The sequence below is a fragment of the Odontesthes bonariensis genome, chromosome 5 (assembly GCF_027942865.1).
Source record: "Odontesthes bonariensis isolate fOdoBon6 chromosome 5, fOdoBon6.hap1, whole genome shotgun sequence".
NCBI classification, from domain to species: domain Eukaryota; kingdom Metazoa; phylum Chordata; class Actinopteri; order Atheriniformes; family Atherinopsidae; genus Odontesthes; species Odontesthes bonariensis.
In genome coordinates, this window is record NC_134510.1 from 28732252 (window position 1) to 28753097 (window position 20846).

General features: G+C 38.9%; 3 protein-coding genes and 1 non-coding gene across 4 annotated transcripts; 1 reads left to right on the plus strand and 3 right to left on the minus strand.

Moving 5' to 3' along the window:
- Positions 1 to 1323: 1323 nt before the first annotated feature.
- On the minus strand, positions 1324 to 7340 carry ppp1r8b (protein phosphatase 1, regulatory subunit 8b). Its single transcript, XM_075465987.1, has 7 exons — positions 7258 to 7340; positions 6709 to 6769; positions 6219 to 6372; positions 5313 to 5530; positions 4895 to 5039; positions 4376 to 4440; positions 1324 to 3349 (listed from the first exon to the last, which is right to left on the minus strand). The coding sequence occupies exons 1-7, from the start codon at positions 7323 to 7325 to the stop codon at positions 2996 to 2998; spliced, it is 1065 nt and encodes a 354-aa protein (XP_075322102.1). The 5' UTR covers positions 7326 to 7340; the 3' UTR covers positions 1324 to 2995.
- On the minus strand, positions 6439 to 6601 carry LOC142380942 (small Cajal body-specific RNA 1). The gene has a single exon (XR_012769888.1).
- Positions 7341 to 8928: 1588 nt separating the features above from the next.
- On the plus strand, positions 8929 to 14129 carry themis2 (thymocyte selection associated family member 2). The gene is made up of 6 exons (XM_075465988.1): positions 8929 to 9077; positions 9404 to 9544; positions 9616 to 10041; positions 10821 to 12046; positions 12323 to 12440; positions 12909 to 14129. Exons 1-6 carry the CDS (start codon positions 8975 to 8977, stop codon positions 13016 to 13018), a joined length of 2124 nt encoding a protein of 707 aa, XP_075322103.1. The 5' UTR covers positions 8929 to 8974; the 3' UTR covers positions 13019 to 14129.
- A 190-nt stretch (positions 14130 to 14319) lies between these two features.
- rpa2 (replication protein A2) lies at positions 14320 to 20829 on the minus strand. The gene is made up of 9 exons (XM_075465992.1): positions 20689 to 20829; positions 20369 to 20463; positions 20060 to 20161; positions 18416 to 18529; positions 17605 to 17679; positions 17157 to 17273; positions 16041 to 16169; positions 15752 to 15846; positions 14320 to 14806 (listed from the first exon to the last, which is right to left on the minus strand). The coding sequence occupies exons 1-9, from the start codon at positions 20699 to 20701 to the stop codon at positions 14719 to 14721; spliced, it is 828 nt and encodes a 275-aa protein (XP_075322107.1). The 5' UTR covers positions 20702 to 20829; the 3' UTR covers positions 14320 to 14718.
- Positions 20830 to 20846: the final 17 nt, after the last annotated feature.

The following is a 20846-nucleotide window of genomic DNA, read 5'->3' on the forward strand; positions in this document are numbered from 1 at the left end:
TTTTTGTCATGCCACGAAATTTGTCCTCTGCTTTTAACCCATCCAGGTTGGCACCTGTTGACACACACATGCACAGGGTCACACACTCATAGAGACAGATGCCAACCTGGAGCGGTGGGCAGCCGTTCGCAGCGCCCACGGAGCATGGGGGTACGGTGCCTTGCTCAAGGACACCTCGGCCATGACAAGGAGGTGGATGGACACCACTCCAGCTGTCAGTTCCACCAATTTTTTGAGTGGCAAGAGTGGGAATCAAACCTGCCAACCTTCCGGTTATTGGATGACCGACTCTAACCACTGAGCCACGGCCGCCCTAAGTGAACTGCCATAGCAGCTATTGCAGAGTACAGCGACTGTTTTCCAGCAAATTTCTGTGAGTATTTTGAAAGCTGAATTATTTTCCTTCTATACACAGTAACAAAAAGACACCCAAGTTTACTGAAAGTGTGTGAGAATTTATGTTTAACCTGTCGTGAAAGTGATTGGTACTCCTTTAAACCAAGTCCAAAGTACATCTGGGATATGTGGTCAATGTTTACCTTTAGATCAGACTTAAGAATGGGAAGTTGGCAAATACATTAGGTTCTATAAACTGTATGACCTCTGTACTCAGGGTGTGCTCAGAGGCCATCAAAGTACTTGCAGAAAGATGAGTTTTAATTAGGTATAAATAAGTGATTGCTGTAAATATTCAATATAAATAATATTTAATCATAGTAGATATCAGATAGTTACTGTTTATTAAGTCAAACCAGTCTCTCTACATCTCACATCTCAAACCACAAACTGACATTAAATGCTATCCGGTGTGTCCTGCATATATCACGTTCTACCTTAGGCTGCCCATTGAAACATGTCATATATTCGTGTACAGAGATCCAACAGAGTAAATATGATGTGCAGTTTGGAAAGTTGGCATCGGACACCTTCCAGGTGTTTTGCCATACAGACAGGGCCTGAGTACCAAAATCTTGTTACTATATTGTGGGATACACTACTTTAAGCTGAGACTTGTGATCCTTGTCATACAGTGACCTGTAGTCCTTCAGTAAATCCACCATCAGTGGAGTAACAGGCTCCAAAATCTGACTGACAAATTACAGGTGAGACAGAACCCAACCCCCACCACCACATTCTGCAAAACCACATAGGATTTGCTACTAATGGATGGCTGCTTTTGTGTAAATGTGGCTACAATGTAAGAAATAAGTCAATGCTCTCACAATGTGTGTGAAAGATCACAGCATACTTTCAATGGGGTATCGGGATAAGGATGTCACCACTGTAATGAGTAGGTTAATGCACACATAGGAGGCTTACAAGTCAAAAGTATTTTTTTTTATTTACAGTCATGTTACAAAATCCACACGCTCAAAAGCACAAAAGTCACCAGCACAGTTTGTAAAAATGAATTAACCATCTCTTACTTTTGATCTTAGATTACAAACTTTTTACTTACATTAAAAAAAATCCTAGAAAAAAGGCCAAATGAACTTCTTGGGTAAGGTTTTTTTTGTTGGTTTTTTTTTTTCCAGGAAAGCAGTGTATCCTTTGGTGGTTACCTCAAGCTACACTAACGGATATAAACTGAAGTCCAACCGCTGAGTTCATCCATTTGTTCTGTCAACCTTTCTTAAAACTACTGAGCCATCAGTTTAACTTAAGTCTAAATATCTTGTTAACCAATGTCTATTAAGTTCACCTCTATCATAAGAAATACCAGAAAGAGCTGTTGGATTCCGGCCTTGAGCCCATTATTGCAGGTCATTTCCCCATTCACTCTAATATGCCATTTCGTGGGATCTTTTAAACATAAACCTATTGTAACCAGATGATGACATGTTTGACATAGCAGGCTGTGCATTTTGTTTCCCCTTTTGCTGCTCTGCGGTTCCTATGTTTCAAGTTGGTTAAGGGAAATAGTTGTACACTGTATTCTGTTGCATGTGAAAGATGCCAACACACTTTATGACCATTACAGCAACCTAAATGCAAACAACTGTTTTTAATAACCTTTTTATTTCGCAGTTGACATTTGTAATTGTGCTAGAGTCCATTCTGCTATCTTGATGCTACTTGGAAGCAGTCCTATTAAACACCAGACAAAGGAAGATGTAAAGTGGCTGTATTGACAGTAAATTTGTGCTGGAGAAAAGGGCAAAGCCAAAAGAAAACTGATAATTTAACCAAGAACAAGAATCAAAATGAATAAATACAAGCTTGCACCACTCTATTGATGGTATGACACGTTCAGATTGAGGTTAAGATTAGTGCAACATAACTGCAAGCTTACAAAAACGTCACTGTAAACTGACCTTTTTGCTTAAATCACCATCTAGTGGCTTACAGGGAAAATGCAAGTCATTTTAGTTGATGTAGTATCAGCCTAATTCATAGAATGGGGAAGAAAAAAAAAAGAATCTCACTACAAGAGTTGATTACATAATATTGATGTTTTTCAAATAAAAAGCAGCCCCGTGTTTGGACAGAAATTCAGTTCACATGTGAAGTCCTTGTCTTTCCTGACTTCTCACAGTAAGTTATCATATATAAAATTACCTTTTGCTATTTGTTTTAATAGCATAACTGACATTTGGAAAAAGTGAAATAAAAATAAAAATATCTTGACACATGTAGAAAAAGAATACAAACATAAATCAAAGCCATCGAACACAACTCAGTGACCCATCATAGCCATGTAGCCCGTCACTTGCACAGGCATGTCTCAAATGCTTGCTGACAAGTCTTGTATAATTCGTTTGCGATTGATGAGATTCTACTGTTAGTGGACAACTTGTCACCTGCTGACTGAGATAATGATGTGGAATATATCTTGTGACAGACAACAGGGAAAACGTGTGGTGCTTTTTTGTAATTACAATGAGTAAGATAACAAATAAAAAGAACATCAAAGGTGAATGGCTCCACCTCTGCCAGGTCACAGTCCCTGATGTATCTGCTGGTAACCTGAGAGTCTGCAGATTTACAAAACGGGTTAGATGAGTAGTGAAAGGGTGGGTTTCTTGCCTGGCCAAGCTTCTTTGGCATATTTCTTTTTTCGTGGCTCGTTGTGGGTCTCTGGTAAGTAGGGGGCTGTTACAGGTGTGGGGTTGAGGGTGACAGGGGGCTGGGGGGCTTCTGGGGCCAGGTCTACCTCGGGTGCTGGATTAGGGAAGGGCAGAGGGAGCCCTCCCTGCATAGCAGCACCACCTGGAGCTCCTGTTGGCTGGTTCTCGTGACTGGTGGGAGGCAAGTCCCCATAGAGACCGCCACCCAAGCTGTAGCCATGGATGCGCTTTGAAGTCAGATCGTCAAGGCCCAGAGTGTTTTGGCTTTCGAATCTCCGTTTCTACAGGAGAGATGGAAGAATATTAACTTCATGAGTAATACCCATTAACCCCATGATATCACTATTCATTAACATCTATTACATATCTATTACCAATGCCATTATTGATGTTTCTTATGGATTCAGTTCTTTATCAGTTTAGTTCAAATTGTTATAACATATTTTAAGCATCGACACAACTGCTAACTAAATTAACAACTGAAATAAACTTTGCTTTTAGTGTCTTTGTCAACTCCATAGAGTTGATGTACATAAAACACTAATCTGATTGGATCATCAACAAGCAACTAAACAATTCTAAATAATTTTAGCGCCCTAACAGACAGACAGACAGACTGATTGTGTCCTTCTACCCGTGCTCACAAATACAGTATATCAATGTAAAAATCAATACTGCCTAATTACCAATATTCACATATTTTTTGTCAAACAACTAGACATGTTTGAAATTGTTACTAAAAAACGGCTCATTATCAACTTGTGGCCATTCTGCCATTTCTTCACTGCTGTTTGGTTCTGATAAAATACATATACTACAACCAGTGTGACACCGGAAAAAATAAATACCTTCAAAGCAAGTTTTGTGCCATTGTTTGTTTTATTTATACGTGCTATGACGTCCCTGAAATTGTGGTTTATGTCACATTCACTGCAGACATCAGAGCCCTGCATTATGATGTTTTTGATTTACAATCATTGCACATCTGCCTGCACCTGTCAGCATCGATAGAGGAATCAATAAGCTCAGAGGCATATGATCCGGATTCCGATGCTTTGGAAAGCTTTAAACCAGTCCTCAAGCGGAACAGGCTCTCAATTCCCATCCCTATAAGCAAGTGTTATAAGTGGATGTCTGGTGACATATTCAGCCTGTGAGCTACATAGCAGCACTTACAATGTTGCTGTAACTGCTTTTATAGAATAGAATAGAAAATACTTTATTCATGTAACAGCTGAACACAGGTTAACTTCATAGCAAAGCCTGTCAGCTGAATTTTCTGAATAGAATTGTACAGAAAAACTTACCTTGATGGGAATGACAGCAGTCTGCACCATATTTCTAAAGCGTCCAACTGAGGGGTCAATATCCTCTGTAGGAGTTTAGAAAGACAGTTATTACAATCTGCGGTGTGAATTGCTTCTTATTAAAGTTAGAATTCCACAGATCTGAGCTCGGTTATATATTTCACAGCACTGCACAAAGACCCTCAGCACATTCCAATCAAAATGGTTATACAGATGAATTTATGCGTCTACGGCCTTGTTTAAAGAAGAAATTCAGAAAAATGTACAAAAACAAGTGAAAATGTGGCTTAAAAGAAAAATTCAAAAGTAACTTGAATCCAAATTAAAATCCTTTAAATGCATTTCCGTCTTATTAAATTTAGTAAAAATCTTCAGCAAAGTGAATTAACAAGAATAAAACAAATGACAACCTATCAAGAACCTATCGCTGTTCGGCTTGCCGTTTACCAGTAAAAACATTGGTGTGTGTTTTATAGATTTTTTTTGTTACTTCAGCACCACCTTCACTTCGACCAGTACCTGGGTTAATGATGGAGTCCTCTTCACTAAACGTTACTCTGGAGTTCCTGCGTTTCCTCTTAGGCCTCTGGATTTCCAAGTTGCCTTCCTCGATGGTCAGGAGGGAGATGCGCTTGTTGTGAGCGGTGTTGAACTCTGTCAGGTTCTGCCAGAATGCAGAAATCAGAAGAAAAACATTTAATGTCACTGTATTATTACCTGGATATAAACACTTTCTAACACTGCATCATGCTAGGCTGGGTGTTGGCAAGTAGTATTATTAACCTACGGAAAAAGTATGAATATGAATAGCTAATAAATAGGACAATAGCACAAATAGAATGTTAAATATTATTATTTTTCTGAAGGTTTTGGACCAACAATGGAGAAATGAGCTGCTAACAGCCAAACTTAGTATGTATTGAGAGATTCAGCATACATCCAGCTCCGTCTCTTCCTCCGGAAGTCCAAGTAGTCCTTTCAGCTCCTCATCCTCCCCTGTCTTACTGTCTCCTGTGCCAGCGGTGCCTTGGGTTTGGGGTTTCTCTCTGATAATGTAGGTTCTTGTTGATGCCCCAAAAGATAATGTAGAGTCTATGGGGACTTGTTGAGGCTTGTGGGCTTCGAGTCGGATGTGTCCGAGGTAAGTACCGTGTGCTGAAACGGGAACAGATAAAGTTTGTACTGTTAGGTCAGCCTAAGAAATAATTTGACTGTCAAAGAGCGATATTTCAAGAAGGCTCTGTGACCAAATCAATGGATTCATTAGACTTTGCATCAAACAAATGTACATTATGATTGTCTGTGTTTATATTGCATCCTGTGTTATAACACATAAGTTTATTTCCCACAGGACTGTGTTGTGTGTTGACTATGAGCACCTGCTGCTTCAAACTCACTGACCTGTCAAAAACAGAGTCAGTTAACCATCTGGGCACATCTGCCCATTTGTTTTAACTTAGTGGGTGTCTCTGACCATTGGACTGCTACCGGATTTTCTGCACGTGTACATTTTCTGGAGTTTGTATCTACAAAATTGATAGCAGGAGTCCCAATTTTACTCAGCTATAAGTCTAAAAGGCTGGTTGGGGCCATAAGTACACAACTGTTAGCACCATGACAACACACAGCAGGTGTAAGACAAGTTTAAATGAATTCTATTGAACATTCTCATAGTTTGAGTTGCAAATAAAAAAATATTTGAGCATGGAGATGTCTTACCTGTGTGTAAAAAGTGACAAGTTACAGTTATTCTTTGCTGTTCAACCCTTAGCAAGACTTTTGTCAAACAACTGAACATTGGAAATGAGCGAATGAGGAAGTGTGATTATGAATGATGTCTTACTGCTATTGAGGTCTATAAGGAAGACCCTTTTTAGGTGTTTGTGGTAGACTAAGGCGGCGTGAACACGTGAGCATGACTGATGGTCAATGGTGAAGTCACACCAGTCGGGGTTCCTCCCAAACAGGTAGTACTTCTTTTCATCTATAATCAGCTTCTACAAGGAGAGACAGATTCAGTGAAACACTCATTAAAACCACCAGTGAAAGGGTCAATATAATGTCTTTGTGCCTCTGAGTCATAACTCATCAGTGTTGCTTCCCACTGAGAAGCTTAAATCTCAGGGCTGAAGCTGCTCTCGCACCATTTGAAGCCATGCAGCCACGGAAAACCCCAGTGTAACACATCTGGGACATAGCAGACTGTCAGGCTTGTATCAGGTGCATTTACTATGCCCACAATTAGTCAACACATGTCAAATCACGAGTGCATAATAACGTTAAATGATATGGTTAGAGCATCCTAAAGCACGATCTTCAAAACACCAAGTTACCTCTATGAGCTTGTCTCCCTTCATCACGTCAAGATGGAGCCCTGTGGGCGGTTTTCCTGCCCTGAAAGCAAACGGATAGTGACTGCTTTTAACATTTAAAGAGGCTATATTAAGGACATGGATGCACAGATGACCACTACTGTAGTTAAATCAACATCCAAGCTTAGTTTCTCGCACCACACTTCAAGGTTTATAAATGCAATCGAGCATTTAGAAACCCTTACTCGCGCCATTCATTGCAGGACTGATACTGTCACAGGAATATTCATCTCCGAAATCCGTCTTTTCATAACTGCGATTCTCACAATAGAGCACATAATGCATAACTTACAAGGAGAAAACACCTAAAGCCATATGTAAATTAATGCCAACATCATTAACGGGTTAGCCTGCTAGCTTGGTTGGACGCTAACGTTAGCTACAGTAATTACAAGTTTTTCTCCTAAATAGAATTAAGATATATCAACGGGAGGGCATCGATTTGCTTATGTGCATATTATTATGCGTTACAAATAAACTGCTACTACTTTCACATGTGCAATTCCTCACCATGATGGACAATCAAAAGGAGGAGGACCGTCTTTACTTGTTTTAGTCGCCATCTTGCTTGAGCACATTAATGCCGAGCTGCATGTTGGGTAAACTCCGCATTGGATATCTGGGAGTTGTAGTCCTGCAATCTTGCCAAACACCACATGACCAACGATCCCCTTTGTAACACCATTGGAGGAAGTAGTCACTTTCTCTACTTTAGTAAAATTACTGACAAAACATTGTAAAAGTATTCGGTTACAAGCAAGTTCAATTATTATGGTGTTAAAACCAGTCTGTGCAATCGACGAACCATTTAAGCAGTGTGCTTTAAGAAGTAAGTACTTAATGGTGAATAGATGTTATACTTTTGTTTCATCAGATAAATGTACTGAAATGATCATGCAAAACACCATTTTAGTGTTAATAGCTAATAGTAATTGTCGTTTTTTATTAATATAATTATATTATAATTCTAATTACTATAAATCCTAAAAATAATCAGTGCTCAGAAGCAGGGATTTTCAGTGTAAAGCATTTCACCCAAGGAGGACTCCAAACATTTCGAGAGGAGGCTCAGTGAATGGAGGTCAGGTTAATATTAAATTATCAAAATATGATGCCATGTGAAGCTAAATTATCATGTCATGTCATTATGTAGCTATTATGGGGAAATTAGTTTTTCCCTCAGTAAAGAAATAATAAATACCTTAAGACAGACAATTTATGTATTCAGGGTAGTCTGCATATGTCAAAAAGCAATATACAGTACGTATATATATACATACATATTGAGGAGAAAATGCACATGGTAAAGTACTGGTTCATCCTAGCTACTATAACCATATTGCAGTAGTTGTGTATCTATACTTAACTACCTTTCACTACAGTTGTTTTTTTTCTGTCTCTCATTTTTGTTCTTAACTTTAAGTGAGAGAGAGAAAAAATAAGCCAAAAAGTTGCAGTGTACAAGAACTTTTAATTCCAAAACAACCCACTAGGGGGCTTTATCACCCAAACTGCTGACTCAAAATGAGTAAGTGCTGCAAAGAACAAAAAATAAAGAAGAGGGGGTTGTAAGGGCTTTGCACCTAATATGGTGATGGTGTTGGTGGGGAGGAGGGTGCCTACAAAATAGCGTGCTAATAATTGAGGTTTTATTCCATGTGATGTAAAATGGTCGGTTAATGCTGCGGAGGCATTTGGCCTATCCTTAGCAAGAGGAGGAAGTGAGGGTAAAGTTTTTGCCAAGTGTGAGTAAAGGGTGGTAAAAAGTTTATTTCACAGGCTTCAAGTTTTTCTTGTGTAAAAACTTGAGAAAGGTCACACGGGCCGAAACGTTGTTTGGGAAATAAAATTCAGCATGATGGACAAGAGTGTGCGGTATCTTCCCCTTTGAAGTGAACATGTGCAATTTAAGCAATCCTTGGTCTCTCTCTCTCTCTCGCTCTGTCTCATATGCACAGAAACAGGCAGCAGTTTTATTTGTTGGTGGTATTATGTTGAAAGATTTCTGCAATGAATTACAAATCTTCTCTCCATTTTATCTCAGATCTTTACAGCACAGCAAAGCCTCTGTCATATCACTTGACCTCAGCGTCTAAATGCACAGCTTGTGCAAACAACTCCTTTAACTTCCTCATTCATGTTTGTGGTTTTTGCTCTGAGAGCTTCTCCCTTTAGTGCTGCGCTTGTCGTTTACCACTTTTTACTGTAGCTCAACGAGGCAGCAGTGATGGCAGGCACCATTGCTTTGCCGCTCGAGGAGTTCATTGCATCATTGGACAATGCCAGTCTACCAAAAATTCTACAAGTTTGCTCCGGAGTGTATTTCCAAGGTGGGCCTTTCACTGTTTTATCAACTGAGAAATGAAAGTGTAGATAAGAACAAAGATGAAGAAATAAGATTAGCTCAAATTGTCGTGCGTCTGGATCTTTATGTTTTGTCTGTCTCTATCTTTTTTTTCAGACATTATTGATTCTTTTACCTGTTAATCGCAGATCAGTTCTTGTAGCTAAAGAAGACATTGAGCATTTGTGTTACTTGTGAAGTCATTATTGTTCCTGATTTGCATTTAGGAAAAGCTGATTCATAATAAAGTAAAAAAACATTGTGTCCCTTTTGTTGAAGATTGACATTTTTGTCCATTTCTCACCGTTTTAGGTTCAGTGTATGAAATTTCTGGGAGTGAAGTGTGCTTTTCTACTGGGGATCTGATAAAGGTCATTCGTATTGAACTGCTTTCGGTTTCCTGTGAAGATGTCAGAAAAAATGATAAATTTGAGCTACCTATAAACCACACAGGTTAGTCAGAGATACACACGAGGAAAAGCATTAGCTTTGAAGCTGTTCACTGACACTTGATTGTTTTTCAGGCTTGTTCAAAGTGGTCCCAGATGAAATGCCATACAGTTCAATTGAGGAGCTGTTGAGCCTGCGGCCTGTAGGCTTGGAATCCTCCCTTCCCTTCACTTTCAGCAGCCACTCCAAGATGACCTTTGGTACCCTCACCCTGGGGCCCGGGAGAGCTTTGACTGTGCTCTCCATTGAGCGACACAAGGGTGAAGAGGATCAAGTGCGGTGCCATGTGAAAGGACAACAAGAAGCCTCAGCTGAAGTGCGCATCCCGCTGTCTTCCCGAGGGGAGTTTTACGAGTGTGGGAGCGAGGAATGCTTTACTCTGCAGGAGATCATGTCTTCGCCCTCCCTGCGTAGTCGAAGGTTCCATTTCATAAACACCACAAAGTACGAGCAGCCCCTTGTCCTCAGTCCGGTATACCAGGTCCATGCCATCATGAACTGTGAGAATAAATTTCTTTTTCATAAAACTATTTTTCATCAAGTGATAACTAAACTCATTTGTCTGTGTGTTGATCAGAATTGGTTAATGCATTTCATGTTCAGATTCAAAGCTAGTGCAATTAAAGACTGCCTTCGCTTCTGTACATGATACCTTTTTGAGGAACTGAAACACTTAACTTGATTTCTTTTTCTGTTTTTGTTTAATTTAGTGTCATTCATTTTATTTAATTTAATTTGTTTATGCATTTGGCAGACGCTTTTATCCAAAGCCACTTACATTCATATCTCAGGTAGGCAGGTAGCGTAAGGGGGTCTTGCCTAAGTACCCCTACTGGAGGTAGTACCTTTTCATACAGGGGTCAGGCACCCCGGTCACTATCAGGCATCACCAGCATATTTCAGGTTTACTCCCATACTTATTCATTTATAGATGAAGATTTTTACATATAATATTAATAATGAGCTCTTTAAGCGTGATACAATGACACAATAGATAACTTAGGATAATAGAATTTGTTCTAACCTCAGTGGATCAGTCAGAATAATTATTTTACAAAATGCCTTATTATAGCTGATATCTTACAGAGTAATTTTTCTCCATGAGTCCTTTTGTTTTTCTTCAAAGCTACTTTGCTAATGATAATTATGCATAATTAAGGATTTAAGTGCAGTATAAGGTGCTGTTTATGTAGTTTCTGTGTATACCATTCATTATTAACATGACAAACTACAGTTTCAGTTCAGCAAATTTAAGTGTTCCCATCAATTTTGTCTGCAGTGAGGAAGAATGTGCTGAAGTTCCCGTCCAACTTAGAAGTGGATGTGGTTGATGTCACCGAGCAGTGTAAAGATGCCGATTTCGTGAACCCCCTCAGTCTCACAGAGGTCCTGTCTCAGCCAGATGAATCGTTCCCTGCAGTAGTGGAGATATTAGAATGCCCGGAGACCCGCTCCCTGTTCAAGTGCAGCTGGCTGCCGGAGCTGAACAAGAATCAGCACCTGGTTTTTCACAAGAAAGGAACCACAGCAATGGTTCTGTTATCCAGCTTGAAGAGCCGGAAGACACAGCAGTACTTCCTGGTGTCTCAGCAGTATGGTGGACGATTACGGAGGCGACCGAGAGAGTTTAATTCAGTGTATGAACTGTACGCCGCTTCAACCCGGACACCAGGTCTGAAGGTCAGTGTAACAAGGAACTGTGAGGAAGTCGAGGAGGAAGGCCTGCCAGCACTCAGTGTTGGGGACCAGCTAGAGATTGTCAGCTGCACTAGAATGGAGTTACTTTGTGAAAGTAGCAAAGGTAATAAGCAGTCCGTTGAGGCTCTCTTGTGTCAGCATCTTTCAGACCCAAACGACGTGGATGACGATGATGACGATGATGACGATGGTGACGAAGAGGTCAAAGAGCAAGATGAGAAAACAGAGGTTTTGCTGCCTCTTTACATGCAGGGTCACTTTGTGGAGATACTCAGTGATAACAAGAAATATAGACTCAGTGACTTGGAAAAGGAGTTCAGTTTGCCACTGGATGTGAAAGTGGTGAGTCGTGATACTGGACTCGAGCTTGATCCACTTGTTGGGGCTGCATGTCTCAGGATAGAGGCTAGTATGTTGGAGCCCACTATCCAGGCAAGCTTTCCACACAGGCCTGACTACTGTTTTGAGATCCCGACCCAGTGGCTCTCTCTGTCTGTCTCGTTCACCAAGCACCCTCTGCCGTGGCCTCAGGGTCAACCGCCCAAGTGCAACATAGAAAGAGTTACAGAGGTGACAGACGTGTTCTTTTATGAATTTCGCATAAGGGGTAACACGGACGAGGCTCCTCCACCTCGGCCACCAAAACGGGATTTGTCATCATTAAGTGTCACCAAAAAATCATCTAAATCTGAAAAGAAATCATCCAAGACAAGTAAAGCCAAAAATAAACAAAAAAGCGTCCCAACCGACCAGTTCAGCGCTTTGACTTTAAATAACAAAAAAAGGCCCCCAGCTCCGCCACCTCCGGTGAGTATGGCTTTTCATAGATACATTAAACTCTAAAGCACTTTTGAATTTTAATTTGACTCCATTTTGGTTAAGCTGTTATTTGTTTCATTGTCAAATGTCTAATTCAAACTGACCAAAATGACAAAGCAAACTAGAAGCATTACATGCAATGACTTTCAGAAAGCCTTTGAGCGAAAATGTGAAAAAGAAACTTCCACTTTCACAGAGTAAGGCTTATAGTAAAGCAGAATTTTTTTTTTGTTGTCGGTTTTATACTTCCTCCTTTCTTTTCAGGATGGCTTAAATGATGAACCTCCACCACTTGCACCTCGAAAGCTCTCAGAGGCTGAAACGGCAACAAGGAAGGCCCAGCCAAACACTTACGTAAAAATGGAGCAGTCGATAAAAAACGGTCAATTAACTTCTTAATACACAACATCAATGTATTTATTCTCTAACAGAACATACTCTGGTATTGGGGGGGGTTATTCAACTATGGATTCATCTACATTTTAATTTATGGCACCAGTACAGTGTTTGTGGAAGACAAAATGAAGAGACATAAAGTAAAACACTGACACTCAATGGAATTTTTTTTAATACTTTGGGGAAGAACTAAGCTTCTGTGACACACACACAAACACACACACATGCCCACACCAGTTTAATTTGGTTTTTGGTTTCTTAAGAAAAATTAAATCACTTTTTTTTTTCCCTTTGGAAAGGACTCATTGAATGATGAAGTTAAAATTCAAGATAAAAGTGAGGGATATGGGATGATGGTTGAAAAATAAGATAATGAAAAGATAGCTAGAGTATTAAGGATATAATGCATATATTGATCATCATAATAAACTGTATTCTTCTTTGCCCCCAGTAGATCTGTATGACATGTCAGCAGATGTGGACAGTGACCACGACTATGAAAGTATGGATGAGTCACTGGTATCTATGGTGAAGACAGCACAGGAACACATTGTGTTTTATTAAAAATATGTTCTTCTGCAACACTGAAACATCACATGGGCAGTGGAAACAAAATTCATGACCAACCAAGGTATCACTGTATTCAAGTTCTTTAATGGCTGTGTATTAAGGCATTCTAAGATCTATCTGGGATGCCTCAGATGTGTTGAAACTCTTCAGCTCGATATCAAACTACTCATCTACATCATCCTGACAGTCCTACTAGTATCCTATGTATTCATTAGAACAATATCCTCATGTGTTTTTACGCTTTTTCTGATGCGATTTGCAAGGTTTCTTCAAACCTATATATATTTTTTCACCACTGAAAATGTTTGTCTCTCTCAGAGTGGCTGCAGGTGTGCCGCCTACCGGCTACTTGTCTCAAATTTGAACTGACCAAATACTATCGTGTTACAAACACTTCCTGGGAATATGTTGATTTAACTATATTGTAACATGGGGGACAGCAGTAGCTTATAATTTTATGTATAGTTCTGTATTTACATTGTGCAATACTTACAAACATTTAGTTGTTATATGTCATCAATTCTGGTGCACAGCAGCTAAAAGTCCCCACAGTAATATGTATTATTAGTATTGCATTTTCTATATACATCAACCTCCTACAGTGTATATGCAAACTCTTAAAAGGCTCAAACTAATCGGCGACAGGAAGGTACAGACTACACAGAGGCTCCTCCTTCCACCACAAACTAATAGTCTGAACACAAACTTAGCTTGAGGTTATATTGAGCTGTTTTTTTTTAATGGTATATCGTGGATTTTCAACAAAGAGGACAAATTGCAAGAAGCTTTTACAACTTTGGTGACTAATGATGGATCTATTGTATATTATCTGAATTTCTTTTTAGATTTAAACCAATATTTTATTTGTATGCAGATTTATGTTTACATTTGAACAAGACAAATGATCATATAGTAACTACTCATGTGGTTTCAAACTGTTCGCTCACACGTTTCAGCAAAAAACAAACAAAAAAAAAAAAAACCTTGTGTGCATATGCATGTTCTGCCAAGTGTGTGAAATCCTGAGACAACATTCAGCTTGTGGTATTGTAGCCAACACATTATGAAAGTATTTAAATTTGAATAAACTTTTGAATCCTTGTCATCATGGTATTTGTGAATTTATGAATTATAACCCAAGTAAAACCTTTAATGCAACAAAAAGTGTAAAGTTAGTTTAAGAACTGGACATAAATTAAGTTGTTTCCATTTAAAATAGTATATTTTCTGTAAAAGAATTCTTTTTTTCCTTTTAAAAAAAAAAAAAAAAAAAAAAAAAAAAAGTAGAGGATTAATTGTATTTTGTACAATATTTTTAATTTCTGGAAAAAGTGAGACTTACATAGACAAAAATAAATGGTACCTGGATTCCAAATCTTTAAAATTACAAAATGCTTTACAGGAGGAAGAAGGATGCATACAGAAAGATGAGATTAACTGCAAACAGCTTCAACGGGTCACTTTACTGACTTGCAAAATAGCAGAAGCAACCTCAGGAATACAGGATGTGGAAACCAAAAGTCTCACCAAAGCCTGTGTTCTTCAACAAACACCAGCCAAAAGCTCTTTGACATTAAAGAGGTGAGAGAGTTTGACTTGGATCATAGCTTTGAGTTATAAACCCTATGCCACCAACTTTCTGTCAACACATATTCAAATAAGTAACCAGGCGGGTGCTCCAGTGGTGAAGTCATCTAATCATCATTGTCAGTTGATTTGAAGTGGTCTTCGTCGATGGTGGAAAAGATGTGACCTTCGTTGCTGAGGAATTCCACTGCTTGCCTGTTAAAGCACAAAGAAAATCAAGAGCAGCTCTCTACTTTAAACAGCGGATAAAAGAAATGCATTATTGAAGTCTGAAATGGGATTTTAACTATATTTCTGAGGATATGAAACAAATTACGTCTTTCAAGAACAAAATAAACAGTGTTTTATGTCCATATATATATATATATATATATATTTCTATCATTTGACAAAGTTACCATCACCTCATTCTAACAGTAAACTAAGCCTTAGCCTTCGAAAAAGTTTACAGATTGGCCCGTTAGCTTGTGTCCTCTCAGTTATCTGAAATACTCGTGTGTGTGTGTGTGTGTGTGTGTGTGTGTGTGTGTTCTCAAATGTCAGTAAAACTGTAGATAGTACGTATTAAAAAAAAAAAAACAAGCAAAGTTTCATATTTCCACTTTATAACTAATTTGCATGGAGAGCTGGCTACAGGTAGATCAGCAGGCAATCAATTTCAAATATATATCAATGATATACCGACAAAAGACATTGATTAAAAATGGAATTAAATCTTTCAGTACAATAATGTGCAATTCTGTAACTGTAACTAGTTAAGAAGAAGAGGAAAAAATAAATAAATAAATCAGAAAAAGGAAAACCGAGTTGTGAACTATTTGCCTTTACAGGGAGTGGATATGCCTGTGGATAAATCTTTATTAGGAAGTTTTTGGTGTGTGGCAACGCAGAACGTACCGTGTATATAGGAAAAATAAGGTCTCAACTTAAATGTACTTAGTTTATATTGTTATAGATTCTAAAATGTCACGTCTTTTCATAAGATGATTTGCAGAACTCCTCAACAATACAAGCAAAACAACAACTTCTGTTTTTCTTTTTTTGGAAGCAACTGCTCTTCTGTTCACATGCTGTATTTTTTTTAATTTTTTTTTTAAATTTATTTATTTTTTTTTAAAAACGAGAAGCAAAACCTCTTACTTAATTACGGCTAGACTCATGGTGCCGAGTCTCTGCTTAAGATCTTGAATGCTGATACCCTGCTGGTCTGGGCAGCCTCTTATCAAACTCAGGACCTTGTGAGGAAAAAAGGAAATATTAACGCACAAGCTGCAAAAAAACAAAACAAAAATTTTTGACTCTTTAACAACTTCCCTTTTAGACAGTGAGTTTTTCTGAGTAATGCATTCATGCAAGTAATTCTTACAGGAAAAAAGTTGGATGTTTTAGGGGACTTTTGGTAGCTGCTTTGTCACTCATGTATGCTCACCTGATTCTGATTTCCACTTAAACCGTTATTAACCATGTCGTTAGCACCTGCGTAGCTCCCTACCACCCCTTGCGTGGCTGGCCGTGGCACAAGGGCGCTGGTACTGCTCATTCCTCCACCAGCACCTGACTGAGAGACGAATAAACCATCAACTCACCTATTCAGAACAGAATAAAGGCCATTCTAAAATTCAAAAGAGATCCTATCCTTTGGGGTAAACTGAGCACAATAAAACAAATTAAACAAAAAAAAAAAAAAAACATATCACTTAAAACTAGTAGATATATGCAAGAGTATTAAAAATACAACACTTTAAGATTCAAGAGGGTTTATTGTCATTCCAGCCATATACACAGTATACAGTGCAATGAAATAACGTTTCTTGAGAAGTTTTTCAGTGCAACAAACAGCAACAATAAAGAACAGCTGGGACAACAGAGGTGATCAGATCAGTCTCTGAACGTTGAGGAGTCGTATGGTCTGGGGGAAGAAGCTGTTTTGTAGTCTGGTGGTGACAGACCGTATGTATGCTGCGGTACCTTCTGCCAGATGGGAAGGGTGGGTGGGGTCTTTAAGAATCCTGGTTGACTGATTCTGTGGTGTAGATGTCTTGCAATATAATATAATAATATGGTGAAACGTGAGATTAATTAGCAATTAAATGATTTAATAATGTGACAGCCCCAGTAAAGTGTTTAATTTTCTAAGCTCTGTTAAAGCAAAGGCATTGCAGAATATTTAATGTTTTGGATATGTAGTCATTACATAGGATAGGTTTCACTGCATGCATGTGTAACTTTTAAGCAAATATAAGGAAATCATTAGGAGACAGCTCTCATCATGTCTATACTGGGTGTATTCAGAAATAAACAGGCTACCGTCTTCTGCGGCAGATGACTGCAGACAGCACAGACCAACATGATTGCTTTCTGTGAATATACACATCGAAAATAGAAGTGGTTTTGACTGAGAGCGCATCACTGAGTGACTGACACTTTGACCATGCTCCGTTAGGTTTCTCAGTATCAACTCTGTTCCTTATTCTCACACGTTTTGAACTACACATTATCACGCTTTTTAAACAATACATAAAGGATACTGCTTTCAAATTCTCACCATAGTTTGAGGTTTGCTTAGCACCATGTGTGCTTGGACAACCTCCAGCATGTGTGAGGTGATTTCATTCATGTCCTCCAAGGGCCTGACGCTGAACGCCACAACGGATCGGTGGTTCTGAGACCGGAAGACACATACCCCCACAGGATCAACACATATTAATCAAAAGACGAACTACATCATCTTAACAATTATAAACATCTGCAAATATCTTCCTCATGCCTCAAGCAATTATGGATGTCAGTATTCCACGACTTTCCTGAATCGCGCCAAACTGTAATTCAGACGCATACAAAAGATATTTCAATAACACCTTTTTAAAAAACTTCAAGTGTCCAAGTGCGAGTGTGGCAGCTAAGACTTCTCATATGGCCTTGTTAAGGATCATAGCACTTTGTACTCTTTTACTTCTTGATATTGAGGAGAGGGGTTTTAAGACTAAACTCACCTGAAATGAACGCAGATTTCCAGAGACTTTGACATATGTTCCTGGGGGCAGGACAGTGCTGTCCATACTTGGGTCCTATATGGGAAAAGAAAATATATATATATATATTGGGGTAATGTGATAGGATATCATGCAAATCATGATGGTCTCTAGTTGGAGCAGCGCTGACTACGGGCAGCTCCTTACTATTAGTTCAAAGTATGGAGAGGAAAAGGATATCAAATATTATGCAGGTACAAGTGTTCACATGATCTGTAGGACTTGATATTTCTGGACTTTACTAATCTTAGTATTTGCAATAAGGTTAAAAACATCTTTGAAATCTTATCACAGAACAAGTGACAGAAGATGAAGACATTTGTAGCCAATGCCTTGTGATGCAAGTACAAATAAAATTTGCTGCATGTAAAGATGGAGTAAAGAGGACTTTGTTTGGGGCGTATTGCACACCATTCAATACTCAAATCACAGGAGAGCCAGCCACAGACTTCCAGTAGCTTTTAATGATGCTTTGTGAATATTACTGAAGAGACTTTGATTATTTCTACATGATATTAATCACAGTTGTTGAGACACGCTGTGTCTTTTTTTTTTGTTTTACTCTGGACCTGGAGTCTGAAATATAGTCTTAACTTAAACTGATTTTTTCTTGCTGTATTAGTGATTAAATTAGTTTAAAGTCAGTCATCGTTAAGAATAAAATAGATGCTCAGAGGGGAAATTTGTCATTCTCGAGCAGAAATGACAAAGTAAGGATCATGATCAATTGAATGATGTATGAAAAATGACATGTTCACAGGCTACCACTTACCTCAGTATCAACCCACTGCTTCACATCCATGGGAGCACCGGTCATGTCATCGACTTTGTACTGGATGTTGGTCATGGATTTGTCTGTGCTTCTAATTATACCAACCATGGTGACCTATGACACAGATCATGAACAAAAATCAAGTGAAACAGCCAGAGAAGATTAATGACAACATCTGAATCATTGCTTTTAGTTGAATCCGATCAGGAGTAGGGGTGGGAATTAATGGGATTTTATCAACACCATGTCGAGGCTTCTTCTTGATCTGGTTCTTTATAGATTCTCGACTCGAATTTCATACGAGGAAATGCGTAAAAAACTTTAGGGTCAGTGTCTCTATTAACACCAGACACTACAGATAATGCGAATAAAATTTTAAGCGGATAACAATGTTTAATCATTTAAGCCCCGCAACCTTAGAAAACTACTTTCAAAGATTATGTAATGAAGTACATATTTCATCACTGCAGCGTGACCTGACAACCAGACCGGACATGCAACTGAAAGACGGCGTCTGAGCAGTTATTTCAGCTTTATTTATATGTGCTACAATGTCCCAGAGAGAAAGTTTGATGCGACAGAAGCACAACGCTACTGAAGGGGTACACAGGCACCGCTACCTTTCACCAAATAGCAGGGTAGAGGCGTTTCTGAATCTCACTCTGGCAGGTATGTAACACGGAATCAAACATCACCCGTCTCAGCAGTTCATTTTTCTCCTTATTTTATGCAGCAACATCACAAGTTTCTAATTTGTTGCATGACAGTGGGAAAAAAGTTAGATTTATGAGTCTCAGACTCAAACACTTGCAAGCCCTGTGTGTGCGACGTTGTGGATTTACAGTCATGTCCTTTTGCCACCACCTCACAAAGTCGACTGAAGAACTGATAAACTGCGAAGCATCAGAGAAGCGGTTCTCAATTCTCATTCCTAGTCAGGAGGGAACTCCTTTCTCTAAACTGTGCACATTAAATAGTCGTCATTCAAACATTTGTCTGCATTTATACCACAAAATGAAGCAGACTTCCTGCCGATGGTTTGTCTCAGAGGCAGATTATGACATATAGAAATAAGTAGCTGATCAACACATTTATTGAACCACAGACAACTATTATTACAACCAATGATTAGTTTAATTTCAAATTAAGCTGCCAACTGTTTTCTTAGATTACCATTGTTCAGTGACATCAGAAAGTGTATGAAGCCAAATATTATATCATATTACTTGTTTTTCAACACCCCAAAATTTCAAATTGACGACAACGTCAAAAAAGAAGAAAATACTCACATCTACAGAGAAAATTTTACTGACTTAAGCAATAAGTGCATTGATAAGTTGATTCACAGATCAACTACATAGGAGCTGGTTTTAGCTTTTATATTTGACACTTAATAATCTTTGTTTTGCGCAGCTACGAAACAATACATCCCCGTGTTTTAGATTTAATTAGAAGGAGAACCTGGAGAAGAAAAACACCTCAACTGCTTTAAAGGTTTCTAAGTCACGCCAGTTTTAGTATCTAAAAGTGTAACAATGAAATGATGGACGTTGGCGAGTAACTGCTCTACTATTCACGATAATAATTTCTTATTATCTGCGGCATGACGTACCACCATGCCCACCCTGCCTTGGCTCAGCTTACCTGGGTCACCTCCACATCTCCCACTCTGAAGGCCTCATCAGCTTGTGAGGCAGACATCAGCTGAGACACTGTACAGGGGATTATTTGTGTGGCACGAGTTCTCTGGAATAAAGACAAAAACAAACAGATACACAGAGAATTAATACAGTGATTCATCATATAAATTTCAGTCAATCAGTACTTTTATCCCTACATATAAGGTGTGCAGTGGGGAAAGGAGAATATAGTTATATTAGGTTCCTGCATTCCTCACATTTGTTTCAATTATTTACTGAATTGCAATTTGACATTGTTAATTTCGTCACAGACCCCTTTCTTTTCTCCTCCCTGGGATAGGGCAGGTGATGCGAAGCCTCCAGGAGACTGAGTGTAACCTCCACCAATTCCGGACTCATTGTACCCTCCTGAAAATCCAGAGAAGCAGCGACAGTTAATGAAAAGCGCCGTTTGTTATGCATGCCTCTCGTTTCAACGACGCAAAACGTACTAATTGCTAGCATAACCATTCGACTCACAACAACAAAGAAGCAACTTCATAGTCAAGCTAACGTTAGCTTCAACCAGACTACATCAACAAGGCCATCGAACCGCTTTAAACATACAAACAACAGTGTGTACATTACACTCACCCTGATTCCACATGTCGGCAACTCGTATTAAACTTATTAAAAACAAATTAGGTTAATGACACGCCGAGGCAGGGTTGGCAGCCGCACGCAATTGTGTATATGCTTACTTGTAGTGTCCCGCGCACTAAACTCAACGTATGGCGCATGCGCAATGTATA